At 38.7% G+C, this 23,180-nt stretch overlaps 1 protein-coding gene across 3 annotated transcripts in view; it reads right to left on the reverse strand.

The window, feature by feature from the left end:
• The window catches only part of LOC132403149 (parkin coregulated gene protein homolog), a 271,957-nt gene that overhangs the window by 197,175 nt on the left and 51,602 nt on the right, over positions 1-23,180 (reverse strand). For all 3 annotated transcript variants that reach the window (XM_059986479.1, XM_059986477.1, XM_059986478.1), the window contains exon 3: positions 21,929-22,063. In XM_059986479.1, coding sequence (XP_059842462.1) covers positions 21,929-22,063 — 135 coding nt within the window. The remainder of the gene's footprint in view (positions 1-21,928; positions 22,064-23,180) is intronic.

A 23,180-nucleotide genomic window follows, 5' to 3' on the forward strand; every position in this document is an offset into this window, starting at 1 on the left:
GATTTGATCTTCTTTTTTGTTTGTTTTAGCTCCCTTGCTGGCCACATATGCATCCAGCTCAGATGTGCACATAGCAGTTAACATCAGGAGGTTGAGTTGTAATTGCATTCTGTTACAAAATGCTCATAGATAAGAATTTTGATGAGTAAGTCTATTGATGAACGCTGCTGGGCATCGATAATAAAATGAAAGCCTGTCAGAGAATATTGTCAAGGAGCATTTGTGTTGAGAAACAATCTAGCACAGTATCTTGCACTGAGAGCCTATCCTTTTCCCAGTCTATGCATTCATCCCGCAGATTACAAAGGATAGGCAGGAAGCACAAGGAAACAGAGTAGGTCTGTTACTGCAGAGATGAGGAATGATTCAGGAACAGCTTCTTCCCTCCATCTTCAGATTTCTGAACAGTCCATGAACTTATGAAAGCTACTTATTCTGTTTATTTGCATTATTTATTTATTAGCGTTAGAACATAAGAACGTAAGAAATAGGAACAGGAGTAAGCTACCTGGCCTCTTGAGCCTGCTCCGCTACTCAATAAGATCTGGCCATGGACTCATCTCCACCTACCTGCCTTTTCCCCATAACCCTTAATTCCCCTGCAATGCAAAAACCTATCCAACCTTGTCTTAAATATATTTACTGAGGTAGCCTCCACTGCTTCATTGGGCAGGGAATTCCACAGATTCACCACTCTCTGGGAAAAGCAGTTCCTCCTCATCTCCATCCTAAATCTCCTTCCCCAAATTGTGAGGCTATGTCCTCCATTTCTAGTCTCACCTACCAATGGAAACAACTTTCCTGCCTCTATCTTATCTATCCCTTTCATAATCTTATATGTTTTTATAAGATCTCCCCTCATTTTTCTGAATTCCAGCAAGTGCAGTCCCAGGCAATTCAATCTCTCCTCATAGTCTAACCCTCTTATCTCTGGAAACAACCTGGTGAACCTCCTCTGCACCACCTCCAAAGCCAGTATATCCTTCTTCAAGTAAGGAGACCAGAACTGTATGCAGTACTCAAGGTGTGCCTCACTAGAACCCTGTACAGTTGCAACATAACCTCCCTGCTCTTAAACTCAAACCTAGCAATGAAGGTCAACATTCTATTTGCCTTCTTGATTGCCTGCTGCACCTGCAAACCAACCTTTTGTGATTCATGCACAAGCACTCCCAAGACCCTCTGCACGGTAGGATGCTGCAATTTTTTTTACCATGTAAATAATAATCTGCTCTTTCTTTTTTCCTTCCAAAATTGATGACCTCACATTTACCAACATTGTACTCCATCTTCCAGACCCTTGCCCACTCACTTAACCTATCTATATCTCTCTTACAGAATCTCTGTATCTTCTACACTCTTTGCTTTTCCATTCAATTTAGTATTATTTATTTACTTTGTAATTTTATGTCTGTGTACTATACAGCTGCAAAAAAACAAAATAAAATCACATTATAAAAGACAGTGATAATAAACTTAATTCTGATTCTCAATAATACTCGCTTAGAAACTCATGATATAGAATCAGGTAAGAAATAGCAAGAAGTCACTGATGGAGCACATAGGCCCTAACAATAGCTACATGATAAGACAATTGAACTGATTCTTTCTTACATCCTTCACATACATGAGGAGTAAAAATCTTTACGTCTCTGTCTGAATGTGCAACGTGGAAATTACAAAAACTTGTAATAAATAGTATATACAGTAAGATATACAACAGAACAGTTAATATAGCTTAGAAATACAATTGTGTCAGTGTAAATTAATCAATCTGATGGCCTGGTGGAAGAAGCTGTCGTGGAGCCTGTTGGCCCTGGCTTTAATGTTGTGGTACTGCTTCCCAGATGGTAGCAGCTGGAACAGTTTTTGGTTGGGATGACTCGGGTCCCCAACGATCCTTCAGGCCCTTTTTACGCATCTGTTGCTATAAGTATCCTGAATAGTGGAAAGTTCACATCTACAGATACGCTGGGCTCTCCGTACCACTCTCTGCAGAGTCCTGTGATTGAGGGAAATACAGTTCCCATACCAGGCAGTGATGCAGCCAGTCAGGATGCTCTCAATTGTGCCCCTGTAAAAAGTCCTTAGGATTTGGGGACTCATGCCGAACTTCTTCAATTGTCTAAGGTGAAGGAGCCGCTGTTGTGCTTTTTTCACCACACAGCCAGTATGTACAGAACAAATGAGGTCCTTGGTAATGTACTGTCTACTTATGGCTGTTCATACAAAGCATAAATCAAACAATAATGGGGGCTTGTAAGGATGGTGCTGCAATAATCATGGATGATTTTTATTACCACAAATCATACAAATTAACAGGTTTAGCTTGATGACAAGCTCATGGAGTACATTCATGGTAGCTCTTTACAGCAATATGTTGAGGAACCAACTATGGTTTAGTTTTGGTTTTGCATAATGCAACAGGATTAATTAATGACCTCATTGTAAAAGATCCCTTAGGAAAGAGTAACATAGCACAGTAGAGCTTCAAACTCAGCTTAAGGGTGAGAAACTAGGTTCGGACACAAATGAAGGCAATTATGAAAAGAGATTAAACATTCATGAGAAAGATGCACTATTCATGGCTAATTTTGGAAGTTAAGAATGGTTTAAACTAGAAAGAGCATACAGTCTTGTGAAGATTAGTGGTAGACCAGAAGATTGCTAAATTTTTAGAAAGAGAGTATGAGAGAAAATTAGAATATATTGTAACTGCAGAAAATAAGAGCTTTTCTAGTTATATCCAAATGAACAGAACAGATAATGTACCCTTTAGTTCCTTATGGAATAAACTTGGGAATCAATCATGAGAAAGGAAAAAAGGAAGAGATTCTACATTACTGTTTTGAATCAGTTTTCATGATAGCTGTAACTTAAGACACAGCAATAATAATCAAGAGACAACAGAGAGGGAGAAGCATAAAAAAATGCAATTGCCAGAAAAAAAGATTCTAGGCAAACTAATGTGGCTGATATGGACTTGATGGAACCACACACTTAAAGAAAGTGACTGCAGAGAAAGTGATTGATAAATTTTGTGGAATGTAACAAATAGGCTGGATAGGACTTACTTGGATTTTCCAAGGGCATTTGCAAAGGTCTCTGCAGAAAGTAAGTGCACTTAGGGCTAGTGCCAACTAACAGAGAGAGTAGAGTTAAATGGGTCATGCTTGGATTGGCAGTCAGTAGCTAATGTCAGACTGTATGGGGCAGTGCTGGAAACTCAACTACATTAGTGGCTTGGAATGATGGATTAATTGTGCTGCAGCCAAATATGGTGACAATGCTAAATAAGGTGGGTCAGCAAGATGTGAGACACAAAAAACCTCCAGGGGAACATAGATCAGTTAAATGAGTGGGATGAAAGTTGGAAATTGCAAATAATGCTGAAAAAATGTGAAGCTATCCACTTTCACAGGAGGAATGAAAAATCAAATTGTTACTTAAATGGGTTGAGATGATGAGAAATATTATTGTATAACTGATCTGGGAGTCATAGAATGCAGGGCAGAAAAATGTTACACATGCGAGAAGAGCAAGATATTAAGGTTTTTGGAATGTTTACCTCAATTACAAGGAATATGGTGTATAAAAGTAAGGAAACGTTGTTGCAGTTTACAAGGAGCCCGGAAGACCACACTTGGGATGTTACATACATCTTTGGTCTTCATAGGTAAAGAAGCATTGGAAGCAGTACAGAGAAGTTTCTGAGAAGAAGGATTTGACATATTAAGAAAGGTTGACCCAATAGGGCAAATGCTCATTGGTTATAGACTAATATAATATAAGATTCTGAAGCAAGTTGACAGGATAGATGCTAAAAGGGTGTCTCCCATAGCAAAAGCATCTGGAACTAGGAGGACACAGTTACAGAATAAAATTTATTTAATTTAGTTTAGTGAAAAGGAGGATGAGGAGGAGGAGGGCAGAGAATTTTCTTAAAGGGTTGAGAACCAAGCAATTCTCTAGCCCAGAGAGCTGAGGAGAAAGTGGATAAGAATACATCGGAGTCAAAGAGTGTGAGGACAGAACGTAAGTAAATATGGCACTGTGACTAAGTATGGGTCAATTTTCATTGCTTGGGGGTGGGGTAGTCATTGGTGTTAGTGGGGTAGTTCCCACTACCTATTAAATGCTCCCAGTGGCAAGCACCTCAAAGAGCCTCTGACAACCAAGTCCAGCTCCTGGCCTTCACATAAGCACAGTGGAACCATTTCTACTGAGAGGAGAAGGAGCAAGGTTGGGTTCCTGGCACCTTAAGACCAGTCACTTTGAGCAAATGGCATTTGTAAGCCATGGCTAGAAGCTTAGCTGGAAGGAAACCTCTGATCTCGAACCTCTACTGGCTTGTAGCTATACTCACTCATGGGGAAGGCTTCGGGAGTAAACCCTGAGGAAAAATCTGGAGTCCCTGCTGTCCTCCTACATTGAGTTCAATGTTGACTGGCAACTCCTGTGATGCTGCTGGTACTAATCAATATCGTTCATTGCCATTCCTTTGGATTCATCATCTGTGTGGAGAGGGGGAGCCTGCAGCATGGGCAACAGCTTGCTCTCCATAGCGTACTAACTTGGCCTGTGTACTGGCATGCACATCGATGTAGACAGCTAGGATGCAACATCAATGGTCAGCCATGATCAACAGAGGGCCTCTAAAGAGTCACAAGGGACTAATTATTGTTTCTTATGTTATGTTCTCACATAGATACATTGGCTAACTTCATGGATCTAAAAACAATTTAGCACTAAAAGGCTGATACCTCAGTTTCTATTGCTGCACAAGAAACAGTTATTTAAGTCTTAATAGTTCAAGTAAAGCTGAAACTGTGTTACTGCAAGATCACGCAAGTTCAGACTGTTGAAACAAGGCTCTAACTTCCAATGCTCAAAGTTGATTACAGGCCATTTCAGCATTTTACCAGTCATTCTTCTAATAAGTTCATGAGAGCATGGCAATGGCTCATAAGACGACAAACTTGTTGGCATCTCTGAACAACAGCATTCATCTTTCTCACCCCACCACCCCACCAGATCCTTTGCCATTGCCAGCTTTTCAACCAGTCAAGACTACTGTCATGCATGCCATGGGGATATGGTCCCATGAGCAGATTTTCAACCACTTAATATCATCCACCAAGTCCAGCCAAATTCTCCTTGACTGAAAGCAAGTTGGTTTCCAGGAATGAGACAGGTATTGGCCTTGATACAGCTAATGGAGGAGCACTTCACTGAAGGAATATGAAAGAAAAGCCCATAATTGACATTTTCAAAGGGCGACACGTTTACCAGAATGTAATATGGAATGAAATAATAATTTGGTTTGAAATGTTTAGTTTGTGATAGCCTTTGTGCCTAGATTGTGGACAAGTGACCACAGCAGTTTGTTGATAGTGGAAGATGGCAGCATGATAGTGTAATGCTATTACCGCGTGGCAACTTGAGTCTATAAGGAGTTTGTACATTCTCACTGTGACCGTGTAGGATTCCACCAGGTACTCTGGTTTCCTTCCACAGTCATGTGTTAGTAGGTTGATTGGTCATGTGGGTGTAATTGGATGATGCAGGCTTGTGGACTGTGCTGTATCTCTACATTTTTTTAAAAATGGCAAACAGTGGGTGAGTAATTGATAATGCTATTCACACTCAATCTACCTCCTTATAGAAAACCCAGGCAGAAAGTAGTTGTTGAGGCTCTTACTTGCTTTTTGCCTCATTCTTCAGCTCACCTGATGCCGAGAGCCCCTTTGTTCAGGTTGGCAAGGCTGTGCGGCATGTGGCAATTTGAAGTCTACTTTTCCATGGAGTGCCTTCAGTGCAGTCCAGGAAACAGAAGAGTTGTTTCAGCATCAGTGCCCTCTTCTACTACATTTCATGCTTCAAAAAGACTCTTAATTATATTGATGCAACACATGCATGGATATGCTGGAGACTTGAGTCATCAGTCATGTGTTTAGCAAAAAGCCTTTGTTATCCATATTTAACTGCTGCAGAGTTGCTGCAAGAATATTGTTACTGGCCTTCATTCATAATTTGCTGTCTTGTGTCACACACCAGGATGGAATGGAATCTTATTGTTCTGAGACAAGCCAGAACTAGCATGTAGCAGGACCTGAGTTATAGGGAAAAGTTGAATAGGTTAGGGATTTATTCCCTGGAGTGTCAGAGTATGAAGTGAGACTTGACAGAGGTAAAAAAAAAATTAGAAGGGATAATATGAGAGGGAACTTATTCACTCAGAGGGTGGAAAGAGCTGCCAGGAGAAATGGTGAATGCATGTTCAATTTCAACATTTAAGAGAAGTTTTGATAAATACATGAAGGGAGCAGTATGGAGGGCTGTGGCCCAGGTGCAAGTCGATGGGACTAGGCAGAATAATATTTCAGCATGGACTAGATGGGCCAAAGGGCCTATATCTGTGCTGTAGTTCTCTATGACTCTATCCCTTTTCTGTCAGATATGATAAAAAATAACCAGAAGAAAAGCACAGTAACGTCGGAGAAAACAGATGCCTTTCCAGATGGTTTCAACAAAACAAGCTTTTTTATCACAAGCTTAAATAAATCTGAAAGGAGAAAGCTACATCAAAGGCATTAATCCTGCTTCACCTCACTCAGCTCCACATTAGCAACATTTTTCAACTACTCTCAAGCTTTTGACTCTTTCCCCATTATAGAGAAAGAACAGTCAATGACAGAGCTGGATGGTACTCCTAATCAGAACAAAATCAATATCAGGTTTGTTATCGTTGACATATGTTGTGAAATTTGTTGTTCTCTGGTAGCAGTATAGTGCAAACCATAAAAATTACTATAAATTACTATATGTACAGTACTGTGTAAAGGTCTTTGGCACACATATATATTAGAGTGCCTACAACTTTAGCACAGCACTGTGGTAATATTATGTATGGTAATGTACTCATGGGTTCATTGTCCATTCAGTAATCTGATCATGGAGGGAAAGAAACTAGATCATTCTCTCCATCATTTTCAAATCAGAGAAGACAAAATGTTCATGTACCATAAACATTTCTGATTTTACAGTATATAGCTGTGATTTTTTTTACACTTTGCTGGTGCTCTTCACCTTGAGTTTAGAATGATAAATGATGTGAGTGAAGTATAAAAGCATTTCCCTAATTGGACAGCAATGGCTGCTTCACCTTGGGCCTAGATATGGGAAATTCATCAAAGGCTAGTTTATGGCATCAACTTGACAGTACAGCATTTCATATAAGACCAATAGTTCTGTGTAAAACCGATTTATAACAAGTTTCAACTGACATATTTTGTAGCAGGGTGGAGGTGGAGGAGAAATTCATATTGAGTTAAAACAAGTTAATATTTTATTTTGCTTTTATGATGAAGTAGTTGTTCAACTTAAAGGAGGTCCTAAATTTGTAAATTCCTCCAGGGCTATGAATTCGGCAAAGGTAGGAGGTTTAAATCTCTACACTACTGTGGATGCACTGTAAAACACATTGAGGTGGATTAGACTGGACAATGCCAATGCCTGGACTCGCCTCTGGCAGTCTGTTGCTGCTTACATTTATTACCTTTGGATGCGCAGGGCTGAAACGGCTAACCCTCTACATCAGTCAGCCATTTGGTCAAACCCCACACGGTACCAAGCAGTCTGAACGGGTCATTTAATACATTCAGTGGTAGATACATCTGATGAATATTCATGTTTTTAAATATGTATGATTTTCAATGTAACTAAATTTACATCAGAAATGCAGAAAAAAAATTCCAAAATATAACTGTGACCTGTTGTAGTTACGTTTAAGGTATTAATTTAAAATGAAGCAACTTGGAATAACTGAACTGTAATTACTTATTTAGTGTGATCAATTCATAAGATCCTAAATTCAGTAATAGTAGCACTTCTCCATTTAAATTTGAAAATTACCACTCCTTAAATACACCTAGGGAATCTATAGCAGTGTCAGGCCATTTGACCCACTGTTCAGCAAAGGTATTTGTGTCCCTGCTAGCCAAAATAGTCAATTTATATACCTATTTCATAGAATTCTGAAATCATTGATGCATGGATATAGTTTTACCAATTTAAGATAACTGGCAAAAGAAATAATGGCTGATGATTTGTACAGAGCCTAATGATAATATGCTGACATGCTCTGTTGAGAAGGTGATGGAAGCAGACTGTATGGTCCAGAACTAACCACACATAGCTCGCTGACTGGCTGCATAGTGCATACAGTTCCCATCCACCTGCACGTCTTCCAGGTGCAAAAGGTGGTGAGTGATCCACACTGTAAGTTGGCCTCAGGCAACACATCCTGTGATCAAGCATCTGGCTTGCCAAAGGCTTTCAAAAGCTGTGAAAAGCTTTTTAACACTTTTTGGTGGGTGTCTCACTCATAGTCAGTTTTAAAATCTATTAAAGAGAATTCAGATGTTAACAATAAATAAATGCAAAGTTAATTGGAAATAGCAAACCATTAAAAAAACATAAAATAGATAAAACACCTGTACTTTTCCATAGGATTGACAACTACAATCAGATTAATGAATGTAATTGTTCCACCAGCTGTAAAATGAATCTGGGTCTGTGAAATGAAATGAACTGCTCCAGCAGTGGACTTAATAGCGAATCTGGCAGCAGAAGGGTTGAATAATCAAATGCATCAACATCTTACTTTAAGGATACAGTAAATTGGACTTCAGCATTCAGCTACACAAACAAAAATTCAAGACACCCTGAGGAATAAATTGCAAGATTAAGCCCAATTGTCCCTTTAAAAATAGAACTGAATGCACACTATTCCTGAAAAGAAGCCAACATGAACAATGATAAAGGGTGACACAAACAAGATCAGTTGAAGTGCAACTTCTGCAGCGATCCATGATATGACAGGTACAGCTGCTTCATTCATAGATGGCTAATAGAATTCAAAATAATTGCAAAATTTAAAATACAGTTGAATAATGGAAATGTTGGGATGTCGATTTTAGCAGAAAGAGTGGCCATTTCTCAAACTTAACATTACACTGTTAAGTGTATTAAAAGTAAATCTCTATAACATTTTCAACTTCATATGTACAAGTTATGGCTCAAGTAATGTGTGAAGGAAAAAAAACTTGAACACATAAAACATTTCTTCAAATGTTTTGATATTGAACATATATTACTGATTCAATAAAAGACAAAGACATACAATTAATTGCATTTTACCATTAAGATCATAAGACAGGAGAAAAATCAGGCCACTCATTCCAGCAAGTCTGCTCTGCCATTCCATCAAGGCAGATTTATTATTCCTCTCATCCCCAACTTCCTGCTTTCTCCCTGTAAACTTTGACACCATGACTAACCAAGAACGTAGCAACTTCTGCTTTAAATATTCTCAATGACTTTGCCACCACAGCCATCTGTGGCAATGAACTCCACAGATTTACCACCCTCTGGCTAAAGAAATTGCTTCTAATCTCTGTTCTAAATGGATATCCCTCTATTCTGAGTATGTGCCCTCTGTCCTAGACTCACCCACTATAAGAAACATCCTCTCCACATCCACTCTATCTAGACCTATCAATATTCCATAGGTTTCAGTGAGATTCACCTCATTCTTCTAAACTCTAGCAAGTACAGTCCCAGAGCCATCAAATGCTCCACATATGTTAACCCTTTCTTTCCTGGAATCATTCTCATGAACCTCCTCTGGACCCATTCCAATACCATCACATTGTTTCTTAGAAAAGGGGCCCAAAACTGCTCACTATATTCCAAATGCAGTGTGATCAATGCCTTATAAAGCTTCAATACCATATCCTTGCTCTTATACTCTAGTCCTCTTGAAATGAATGCTGACATTGCATTTGCCTTTCTTATCACCAATTCAACCTGCAAATTAACCTTTAAGAAATCCGGCACAAGGTCTCCCAAGACCCATTGCACCCCTGATTTTTGAGTTTTCTCCCTGTTTAGTAAATAGTCTATGCCTTTATTCCATCCATCAATGTGCATACATTTTTGTAAACAATATTTCTTCTGCAGCTTTGTTGGCTATTCTCCCAATCTGTCCAAGTCCTTCTGGAGACTCCCTGCTTCCTCAGCTCTACTTGCACCTCAACCTAACTTTGTATCATCCTTAAACTTAGCCACAAAGCCATCAATTCCATCATTTGAATCATTGACATATAACATGAAAAGAAGTGGGCCCAATACCGACCCCAGCCAACCAGAATAGCTCCACTTTATTTGCCTCACTCTTTGCCTCCTGCCAGTCAGTCAATCTTCTATCCATGCTAGTATCTTGCCTTTAATATCATAGCTGTTATCCTGTTTAGCAGCTTCATATGTGCCACCTTTCCAAAGGCCCTCTGAAACTCCAAGTAATCAGGATCCACTGACTCTCTTTTGTCTATCCTGCCTGTTACTTCATCAAAGATTTCCTCTTAAGGAAACCATGCTGACTTTGGTCTTTTTTTATCATACACCTTCAAGTACCCTGAAACCTTATCCTTAATAATGGTCTCCAACATCTGCCCAACTACCGAAATCAAGCAAACTGTCCTATTATCTTGAAGGATCATTATTAATGCCTTCACAATCTTTTCAGAACCCTAGGGTGTTTCCATTTGGTTCAGGTGACTTATCTACCTTCAGATTTTTCAGCTTTCCAAACACCTTCTCCTTAGTAATAGCAACTAAACTCCCTTCTGCCCCTGACATTTTCAAATTTTTGGCATATTGCTAGTGCCTTCCACAAACTGGTGCAAAATACTTATTAAGTCATTTGCCATTTCTTTGTCCCCCATTACTACCTCTCCAGCTTCATTTTCTAGTGGTCCAATATTCACTCTCACCTCTCTTTTACTCTTTATATACCAGAACAAACTTTTGGTATCCTCTTCGATAGTATTGGCTTGCTTACCTTCATATTTCATCTTTTCTTTTAGTTGATTTCTCTGGGTTCCCAATCCTTTAATTTTCCAGTACTTTTTGCTCTAATATATGCCCTCTCATTTGCTTTTATGCTGCCTTTGACTCCTCTTGTCTGCTATCGTTGCCTCATCTTCCCTTTAGAATATTTCTTCATCATTGAGATACACAGTATCTATCCTGTCCCTTCCAAATTGCCCCTAGAAATTCCAGCCATTGTTGTTCTGTTGTCAGCCCAGTCAGTGTCCCCTTCCAACCAACTTTGGCCAGCTCCTCTCTCAGGCCTCTGTAATTCCCTTTACTCTATGTTGTACTGGCACATCAGACTTTATCTTCTCCTTCTCAAACTAGAGGGTAAATTGTATCATAATATGGTAATTGGCTCCTATGGGCTCATTAACCTTAAGCTCCCTTATCAAATCTGTTTTTTTACACAACACTCACAAACTGCTTAAAAACGACATCTTGTAGGCATTCTACAAATTCCCTCTCTGTGGGATCCAGAACCAAACTGATTTTTCCAACCTAACTGCATATTGAAATCCCCCCCATAACTATCATAACATTGCCCTTATTACATGTCTTTTCTATTTCCTGTTGAAATTTATATCCCACTTCCTGGCTACTGTTCAGGGGGCTGTATATAACTCTCAAGTAAAACCCTCCCCACCATTGAGAACTTTTACAGAGAGCGCTGTCACAAGAATGAAGCATCTGATGAATCAGCATATAAGAGAGAGAATGAAAATCTGGTTGAGTAGTGCCAATACAACAACCTCTCCCTCAGTGTCAGTAAGACCAAGGACCAGATTATTGACTTTGGAGGAGGAAATCAGAGGTCCATAAGCCAGTTCTCATTGAGGATCAGAGTTGGAAAGGGTCAGGAACCATAAATTCCTCTGTTATCATTTCAGAAGATCTAAACAGGGCCCACCGTGTAAGTGGAATTACAAAGAAAGCAGGGCAGCACTTCTACTTCCTTTGAAGTTTGCAATGATTCTGGATGACATTTAAAACTTTGACAAAGATCTACAGATGTGTGGCAGAGAGGATATTGACTGGTTGCATCATGGCCTGGTATTGAAACACAAATGCCCTTGAATGGAAAATCCTATGAAAATGTAGTGCATATAGCCCACATGCAAAGCCCTCCTTGCAAATGAGCACATCTACATGAAGTTCTCTGCAAGAAAGCAGCATCCATCATCAAGGACCACCACACCCAGGCCATGCTCTCTTCTCACTGAAGCCATCAGTAAGAAGGTACAGGAGCTTCAGGATGCCACACCATAAGGTTCAGGAACAGTTATTATCCCTCAACCATCAATGATTCTTGAACTAGTGGGGATAACTTCACCTACCTCATCACTGAACTGTTCCCATAACCTATGAACTCACTTTCAAGGACTTTTCAACTCAGGTACTTGATATTTATTGTTTATTTATTCATTATTATTATTTCTTCTGTACTTGCACATTATTTGTTTGTCCATCTTTCTGTCTTTCTGTTATGGTGCAGTCTTTCTGTTATGTTTCTTGGACTTCCTGAACATGCCCACAAGGAAGCGAATCTTAGGGTAGTATATGGTGACATATCTGTACTTTGATAATAAATTTACTTTGAACTCCATTATCAAAGACCAGCACTATCCAGAACATGGCCTCTTCTCACTACTACCAGCATAGGTATGTACGTTATGTAGCGTGATCACATTATGTACACAAGGTACAGAAGCCTTTGCTCCCATTCCATCATGTTCAGGAACAATTACGATTCTACAGCCATCAGTCTTCTGAAACAGTGTGGATAACTTCATACATCACTACTCTGAACTGATTCTAAGACCTACAAATTTAATTTGAATGACTCTTTACAAATCATGTTCTCAATATTATTTTTAATTGCACACTTTGTCTTCTTTTGCACATTGTTTGTTTGTCAGTTTTTAATCTGTTTATGAATTGCTCTTTGTAAAATTCTATTGTATTTCTTTTTTCCTGTAAATGAATCCAGGAAAATGAATCTCAAGGTACTCTATGGTAACATATATGTACTTTGATAATAAAATTTATTTTGAACTTTGATCTTTCTTCAAGTCAGTGAAAAATGCCGTTATATGTTGCTACCCACAAACATATGCTGCACACAAATAGATGGTGTGACGTTGCCTAAACCTTTCATTAATTTTTGCAAATTAATATTTTACATTAATTAGCAGGGACCCATGCTAAAAACTTTTAAAAAGAAATGTCAGTCTATAAAGCAAATATGACATTGAAAATAACACCAGTTTAGTATTGTATATAGAACACCTACAGCACAATACAGGCCCTTCGGCCCATAAAGCTGTGCTGAATATTGGGAGGTACTTCCAATTTCTGTTAGAAGTTAATGAGGTTTCTATAAATATTACTCTTATAACTATCAGTCTCCTGAACCAGTATGGATAACTTTATTCATCACTATTCCAAACTGATTCTAAGATCTACAAAGTTTTACAGTACCAGTGACCCAGGTTCAATTCCTGCTGCTGCCTTTAAGAAGTTTGTACGTTCTCCTCGTGACCACGTGTGTTTCCTCTGGATGTTCCAGTTTCCTCCTACAGTCCAAAGATGTACCAGTTGGTAGGATAATCGGTCATTGTAAATTGTCCCGTGACTAGGCTAGGATTAAATTGGGGGATGGCTGGGAGGTGGAGCTCAAAGGGCTAGAAGGGCCTATTCTGAGCTGTATCTCAATCAATATTTTTTTTCCCTGATGAACTAAACTCTTTCAGTTTACTGAAATAACCTGATTAACAAATCATGATATCCTTTGATTAATTTTTGGTCTGTTGCCACAACTAATCCGTAAGTATTGGATAGGTATTCCATTCATCAGCGACGGAAAAAAATGATGAGAATTATCAAAACAAAGGCCATCCATTGATCTGCAACTGGCTCAAGTCTTGAGAGCTAATTTTCTATTGTCTTTGCTTTATGTTATGGATATTGTTGGTGGTCTGCAAGTATGAACAAATATGAATGCAATTAGCAAGCCTTTACAAACTTGAAGAGACTGGTGTCTTCACAAACCCACCAAACTCTTACTATATGTGCTATTTGATCACAATAGCTTATACAGGGATTCAAACTGGAGTCATAGTATCAGTTGTTTCACCCTGAGCTGGATAGTACTGTTCTGGAAGCTGGAGAATATAATCTTCCTTATTTGCAAATGCTGTCTTTATCATATTCTATTAGCTCTTCTGTATGTATCTCTATAATACCTTTGTTTCTCTCTTCCTAAATATTCTTGTTTTCTGTTCTTTCCTAAATATATCTCTTTTTCTTTTTCCTTTTCAGATGAATAGGCAATAAAAGAAGCAGCATCAATAACTGCAGGGATAATCACCACTTTAAGACTCAACAGGGAATTGCAAAATTATGTTTATAATGGATTTACACAACAGCAGGTTCACAGAAGTTTTAAGGAATGTGCAACCCCCAAGTAGAGATGGATTTTACTATCATTGGATATTTCATATAAGTTATATTCTTTCTGAAATTAAGCAGAAATGGATCCTATTTATTTTACATCAATATTAAGACAATAATTTAACGCATACAAAGCATTTTGAAATATGGGGGAAAGGACTTGTTTAATTAAACTGCTAAATGCTAGGCATCATACATTGCCAAGTTCTGTTTTCCATTGCCCTGAATGGCAGTTAGCCAATTAATTAAATTGATTCCGATGTTGAAAATGAGGAGGAACTGGCATGTTATGTTGAGAAATTACTTGATTTTGGAAAAATGGAGAGTCATTTGTTACTTTGACATGACATTGACCAGCTCTCATTTCCCATTTACCATTGAAGATTTAGACCCACTTCTGGGCCAGGATGAAAACCATGTGGGGTATTGCTAGAATCACCACTCCCAAAACTTTTCTTCAAAAAATGGCAAATAGCTACTTGGGAAATCAACAGGCATGACTGACTATTATTCCCTGTAAGTCATTCAGAATTTATTCATGAAATACAAGACTAGAATGAGCTCGTTCCACCATTTCACAACTGATCTGCGCCCCATTGACCCACAATTCCCTTACTGAATGAAGGGTATGTTCATATGGCAAACAACATATGAACAGGTCGTTCAGCCACATCAACTACTTCAACTACTCATCTACACTAGCATTATCATCCACAGTCTTGGAGGTGCAGCACCTCATATACTGTCTGGGTAGTCTCCAGCCCTTTGGCATGAACATTGAATTCTCCAACTTCCAGTAATTCCCTCCCCCTCCCTTCCTCCATCCCAGTTTCTCTTTGCACCTGCTCCCTCCCTCTTCAGTCCTGACGAAGGGTCTTGGCCCAAAATGTTGACTGCTCGTTTCCATGGATGCTGCCCGACCTGCTGAGTTCATCCAGCTTGTTTGTATGTGTTGATCTGACCACAGCATTTGCAGTGTACTTAGTGAATACTTGAGTGGTATATCTGAGAATTCTCTATGCTGTTTCCTTCTGTGTAATTGGCATTCACCCAAGGGCATGTGTAAAATGGTTTGGGATACCTCAAAAAATGATCATCCTGTAACAATAAGGATGTGCTTATATGTTCCTAAAAGAACTTCGCAAGTTAAATTCTTCCACATTCAACTGCACCTCATTGTGGTGAAAATTGAGGGATTTTGCATCCTTCTGCTCATATATAACATACTGCTAAGAGAAGAATGCAAGATTGGCAGGAACTGGTCCACAGTTCTGTGCTGAAGAGTCAGCATTTTTTAGTTCCCTTGCATATTTGTAAAGGAACCCTTAATTTTTCCACCAAATTTGAGGTTCCTTAAAGATGTGTAAGTCCCAAACATGATGGCAGTTAGCCTTTGTTAAGGCTTTGGTGACTGTACTCTGATGTTGGACTTTACATGGATATTAATCACTTCACAATTCTGAAGAGATTGGGTAATTTTTCAAAATTTGTAATGTTTGAAATATTTATATTTTAAATTCCGTGAATGATTATTAATACTTTTTTCACTGCTATATGTCTGGAATGTATGAACACTGTTGGAACCAGGAAAGACAGATCACCACTTGCTCTATAGATTTGTGGTTAGCATGAGTAACTCACTGTTGGCAGCAAGTTCCGAAAGCCACTATAAATATAAGTATTTTCATTATGTATGATGAATAGAAAATGAGTGATTTAATAAACAACCATTTTCTTTTACAATGGGATGGAATTTACGTTCCTGACAGTTAGGAAGCAGGTTTTGTGGGAAGTGGGGGTTGAGGGTAGCTTTCAAGGAAAGTCAAATGCATGCTTGTATCAATTGGCCAAAGGCTGTGTGGGGCACTGAAGGCATCGTGAATTTCATCAACACTAGTGTTTGTACTGTATGAATCTATTTCTTTTGGAGCAATGACCCCCCCCCCCCAAACCTTAGCACTGTTGCCTACAGTACTTGATCTGTTGTCTACGCATGCGCATTGCTCACTCAGTCATCACAATATGAATACAGCAATGTTAAAGCCATCTCCCATGTGGGTGCTTTTATTTAATTAATATGTCGTTTTGCACAGACACAACAATGTTCAATAAAATGCCTCCTGAGATAGTGGGAATTGTTCATGTTGCTGTGAAACTTGTTATTAGAGGACCACCGTCTTGATAATGTGCAAACATTCTCACATGCTTTGGTGAATGAGTTGACAACAATTTGTTGACAACACAGAATTTGTAACCCAGAATGCTACATTAAGTTAATCCTATCTGCTGCACTTTGCCTATATCCCTCCATTCCATGTCTGTACATATGACTGTCTACATGCCTTGCTACATCAACTGCAGCACATAATTTAGAAGAGATTGCAGGACAAGGAGGAAATGGGAATTGAGAAGAAGGTTTATATGTATGAATATTATCATCTTCCTTGGTTTAAACCCCTCTGTAGAGGCCACAGCTTATGTCAAACATTTCCATATCCATGGTGCTGAATGTTAAGATGATACAGCTTCATACTAATGGGGGTGTCTGCACCATTTTTCCAGCTGGCTAGATTATTCTCCACTTTGTTATTGTTTTACCTTGTTTTATCTCAATGCACTGTGTAATTATCTCTGTATCATATTCTGTATGAACAGTAGGAAAGATGTGCTTTTCAGCATATCTTGATAGATGTGGCAATAATAAACCAACTCCAGGAGAGGGAAGTATGATAGTGAATGTTGAACAATCTGTTCGGGTGATGTGTTTCATGAATTATTTGATGGTAATGTGTGCAAGCTGTGGTATGTAGGTGCAAGGTTTGCAAAAGTGCTAAATATCTGAGGCTACATCCACAATAGACCAGATAATTTTGAAAACGCTGGTTTCACGTAAAAATGATGGGCGTCCACACTATGCATTTTTAAAAGTATCTCTGTCTACATTGAAACGGAGATTTCGGTTACCTCCTCCTACTGCTCATGTGCAGGACACATCTACCGAAAACAAGCAACCTGTTTGGTGTTGAATCTCAGTGTGAAAGTGTGCATTTGTGTAGTTACAGACTAGAAAAACTTAAAACGACAGACAGCTGTTGGCTCTCGCGCAGGAGAACTTTAAATTAAAAGAAAACAAAACACTGGAGCGTACGGAGACAACCGACAGGGAGTTCATGGACAGATTGGCCCGGCTGAAGACCAACATTGAAAAACTGACTAACTCTGTTGCATTAATAAAGCACCTTGTTAAATGTATAAAACACGTCTGCATCAGTGTTATCTTGTATTTCGATACAATGTTACATTAGGCTGTTACACATCTATTGTCAAAGTAGGTAAATAGGTAAACCACCTTCATACGAGCAAGGACAGAAAACAGGGCAAAGTGAGTATACTTATTTATTCAGTAAGTTATGGATCAAAGTATTTGGTAAGTACATTTCTAACTCTTCTGGCTTCAGTCTTGTTGCCGTCTGTTCTGAAATTGTTAGGTTATGTTCAAGAAAATAATGAAATAGTGCGCTGCCGCCTGATAGTGTTTTCAGAAGTCTCTGGTTACCCTGTCCACACTGATCTGCCTGAGCAGCATTTTCAGAAATACCCACCCTGGAAAGCGTTTCTGAAAAGCTCCGGTTTCAGGGGACGAAAACGTCGTTTTAGTGTGGACGGAGGGTAAAAACGAAGAGAAAAAGCTTCAGTTACAGATTTATCCAGTGTAGTGTGGATGTAGCCTGAGAAGGTGGTGGAAATTCTTGCATCAGGGCTCTTGAGGCAAGACTCTTGACAGGAGCTATCTGAGCTTTTTGCTCCCTTAAGCTTCTAATTATCTGGCATACAGACTACTCGGCTCCTTAAAGATGCAGTACGTCTGTGTTAATTTTGGATCTCTTCTACCAAAGCTTCTAAATTGAAACCCATATATCCTACCATCATTCATTTGCTCCAGTCTTCAAAACGTCTCAGAATAGAAAAAGTTCAAAACACCTGTCAGTAAATGGGACATTCACAAGTCATCTCATTTTTCAAAGGTGCAGCCTGGCTTTAAGAAGCTTAAGCTAGCTTTAAATGTTGCTAGCAACACATAAAATCTATTCTCCTTTGGAGGTTAAAAACTGATGTACGGCACAGTTAATGTTAACTACACACAGCTGTAAACAATGCAGGCAGAACAAAGTTGTCCTGCTGCCTGCACCAGAAACAACTGTTGCAGATTTGCTGCACTTTCTGATATACTCCAGTATAGCCTCAAATGGTTTCCCAGCAGATACACCAAAATGTCTTACAATGTTTGAACTATAGGTAGACTTTATAGTTACTTATGTAGATGTTGTATGATTTTTGAACAAGAACTATGTTAGCACATTGCTTTGGTGAGCCTTTACCACTCAGCTCAATTTTATACAGACGGCAACCAGGCAACCACTGAAGGCACAGACGGTAGACCACAGACCACAGACGGCAACCACTAACTTTGAGCTACATTACAATGAAACACAAGATATAAAAATGTTGATTCTACCATACGATGTAAGCTTCTCTCTCACTCCGAATTCGAATAGTATCAAATCCTAACAGATACAAGCAAAGCATTTATATACATTCCTAAAATCTTCTAAGGACATAGGAAAGCAATTAATGAGGAATTATTACAAACAAAATAAGGCCATTTCATATAATTGTTCAAAATACATTTAAAAATTACTATAGCCATTCTCATGGCTTTTCTACTATTGAAAACAATATTTGTTACACAATACAATGTTACAGATATTTCAAAGTGCATAAAATTATTCCATTTATCAATGCAATAGAATTTTCAGTATTCAGCTTGCTTGCCAATTTATTTTCTACAAGCAGCCTGTGCTGTGTGAGAAGCTTGATTTCACTCAGCTTCCTACAGTTCTTTCTCTGATTGAAATTGATAAACTACAACCATTACTAACTCAGCTTCTGCAAGCACCTATAGAACTCAGAGTTTAAAGATTGGTGCATGGCAGGACTGTCAGAAAGAACTTGTATTCTAGTTGTTTGCAGCCTCTTACTATTCTATGTCACTTTTCTCCTCTGTATAGATGCAAAATTATCATTGATATCTTCTTGAATTACCTGCTCCCCACTATTACAACTCTAAGTCAGTTCAAGGCAACTGAGACCTCTGGTTCCCCTCAGCTGCTTCTATATGCTTTGCATCAAAATGATTCCAGGACAGTCACCTCATATAGTCATAGGGTTGTCTATCTTCCTTCCACAAATCACTCTTTTTGTAGGAACAACTGGGCAAGATGAATTAGTGGAGGAACAATTGGAAGCAAACACTATTTAGCACTCTCTTTTTTTTATATCTTAATTTTTTTGAAATTTTAATTGAGGTGGTATACTTCCTGCATAATTTTCTTCCATATACAGAATTGAAATTGGACTTGTAATTGGTTTATTGGCAAGGTACAAAATGCTTGTCTTACATACTATTGATACAGAATAACTTATTACACAGTACATTGAGGTAGGACTAGGCAAAACAATAACAGAATGCAGGATAAAGTGCAACAGCTACCGAGAAAGTGCAATGCAAATAAACAATAAGGTGCAATAACACAACAAGGTAGATTGTGAGGTCAAGTGTCCATCTTACCATAGTACAGAACTATTTAGCTTCTACTAACAGGGTAGAAGCTGTCCTTGAGCTTTCTGATACGAGCTTTCAGAACTTTTGGATCTTCTGCCCAATGGCAGGAGAGAGAATGCCTAGGATGGGTAGGGTCTTTAAACTATGCTGGCTGCTTTCCTGAGGTATAGGCAGGGTCCACAGAGGGGATGCTGGTGTCCATGATTTACTGGGCTGCATCCACAACTCTCTGCAGTTCCTTGAGGTCACAGGCAGAGCAGTTGTCACACCAAGCCGAATTTCAGAAAGCCATGGAATTAGCAGGATGATACCATCAGCTAGAGCTCCTGCCAAATTCATCAATCTTCTCCACAGTTCTAGGTATGCCCAGCATGAAACAGGAATTTTTGGACTGGTCCTGGTAGAATTAGACCTAACATAAATTTGAAACATATTTCTTTTTTCCATGGTAATCATCACCAAATAATCAATCACTAAAAGGAAAGAGGCAAATTTGAAATTTAAGATTGACATTTTTTTATGATCATCAGCCAATACAGATAGTTTCCAAATAAAGAAGGATCCTATCAGTGCTAGATTCCTCTAATCAGCTTAAGCGGATGCCATAGTTTTGCCAAAAATGTTCAGGTGACACTTCAAAGTGTACAAATTATCCTGGAAGAAGTCATTTCCAAACTTTTTAGAAGCACTACTTCCCTAACTCAGCAATTCCACCTACTCACATTCCTTCACTTTGCAAAGTGGCAGGAAAGGGTCCCGAAGAAGGGTCTCGGCCCGAAACGTTGACAGCACTTCTCCCTATAGATGCTGCCTGGCCTGCTGTGTTCCACCAGCATTTTGTGTGTGTTGTTGTTGGAAAGGATTATTTTGTGTGTTTGAATTAATACAATATGGAAGACTGACATGAAAAATGTTCTATTAGTTTCTATTTCTCCTTCAAGTCACTTAACATGTGCATTTCCTGACATGTATTGTCTCATATCAAAATTGTTAAATCTAGCCACTACAAATGCTTGTCGAGTTTTCTTTAATCAACATTTTATTGATGTACTGAAACCTTGAATGAAATGAGAGAAATAAAAAATGCACTTATGCTTTTTTTTCTCTCCTGTACAATGTACATGTATTTGCACTGAAGGTTATAATACATTTGAAATCTGAAATCTTAGCCTGAAACTAGAATTTGCCAACAAAAGTATTCCATTCTGTAACAAAAAAAACTGTGAATTGCAGTTTGGTTGATCACACAAGACAGGATAATACTTCAATGGCTTTGCAATTCTTATATATAAGCCACTGTTATTTTAACCACAGTACATACCAGTGTCAGAGCATTCATTAAATAATGTATTTGTTTTGAAGCTAATTAACCTTTTGTCAGACAAATGGGAAAGATAGGGCCATTTCAAGCAGCACATCAGTGCAGTAGCTGACACAAACTGCAGCAACTGAAAGTGGTGCTGGAATATGGATCTGCCTTCATTTATATTCTGTTCTGCACATAGGGCATACAATCCTGACCCATCCATTTAAGTAATTAAAGTTTCCATTTGGAAACATCCTGCAGGAAAAGGTGAAGCCTGGGAGATAAATGTCTGCCTGCTTGATGCATTTAGCTTGTTCCATCACTTGATGGACTGTTTTAAATAGCCTGGGTTGCCAGGTCCTCATAAAAATGGAGATGGATTGGCCAGCAGAGAATACTCTCTAAGGAAAGCTGACTTTCTCATCTCTTTTGCTGGATATAACTTAATTGTAAGCAAGGGTGGGCAGCTGACTCAGGAGAGCTGTCATTTTTCTGGCCCCTATTTACTGAGAAACTACTCTATCTGATTAATTTGTAAACTAACCTTATTCAACAATAAGATATGATACTTTGAGATAAGAAGAAAATGTCAAGGATGTACTTCAACTCACCTTCCAGGCTATCCGATTTCCTTGTGAACCATGTTCTAGGGCAATTGGGAAATCGCCTCGTTTATAACACTTCCGAAATGCTGTGGGTCCACTGGGTCTTTCTCGAAAAGATCCTGCAGATGAAGGTCCAACCACCTTGAAAATCAAAACATAAACAGTGTTTACAATGATCTTAACAAGTTTCATTAATTTACACGGATTTCCTTCGATTGTTAACCATGCCTTGTTTCCTACGTTACAACAGTAAACAATCTTGAAAAGTACTTAATTATTAGGTGTATTGGACATAAACACTATTGTTCAAATATAGTTCCTTTCTTTGTCACTTTCATATTCTTCTCCAAAAAGATATCCATCATCAGGGACCTCCACTATTGAGGCTAAGTCCTCTTCCTGATGCTTCCATCAGGCAGGAGGTAACAGGAGCCTGAAGACCCACATCTCAAGGTTCAGTAGTTGCTTCATTCCCATTGCCATCAGGTTCTTGACCTGACCTGAGAAACCATAATACTACCTTGGACCATATTTCTTTTCCCCTCTCAGTAGTGTTATTATGTTTATTTTGTTGTGTAAGTATAATCTGTTAATTTAAGTGTATGCTAACTTAAGCTTATCATGTTTGTAATTTACTGAAATGCTGTTGCTGCAAAAAGCTAATTTATATGGCAATTATATCGCTTTCTACAGTCTATGCCTATGACAATAAGCTTAAACTTTACATAGGCTTCTTTCAACTTGATGAGTACCATTTTACAGGGCTCACTAAATAATTGTACATTTAAAATAAAAGCTTGTAAGGTGCATTCACTCTCATATTGTGCGTGCTGAACCATCACTGTATTTAGAGCTAACACCTATCCAGATTCCAAGCAAAATGTCATAAAATTGGCCAAATCTATGTATGGATCAATGAAATAGGATTTTCCTGGTTCCTAACGGGACCACAGTTACATTTGCACAAGTTCTGACATTGTTTTTTAAAAACACTAATCTGAAGTGGGTGGCAGTCCTCAAAGGCAAATTCTACATAGAAGTAAAAGAGGCTGCAATAGAGAAGACAGCTCCTATAGTCACTTAAAGGTGCTTGGAGGTAGGTTCTCTGTGACTGGGGAGAGGGAGGGGTGTTTGCTTGGAGACCATCTAGTGCCAACTTGAGAAGTTTGGCAAGAAGCTATCTACTACAGGTGTGAGAATCCCCATACAAGTGAGTGACACACAAATGAGTTTTGTGTTTACTCAAAACAAAAAGACA

This window comes from Hypanus sabinus, chromosome 12 (assembly GCF_030144855.1).
Source record: "Hypanus sabinus isolate sHypSab1 chromosome 12, sHypSab1.hap1, whole genome shotgun sequence".
Classification (NCBI taxonomy): Eukaryota; Metazoa; Chordata; class Chondrichthyes; order Myliobatiformes; family Dasyatidae; genus Hypanus; species Hypanus sabinus.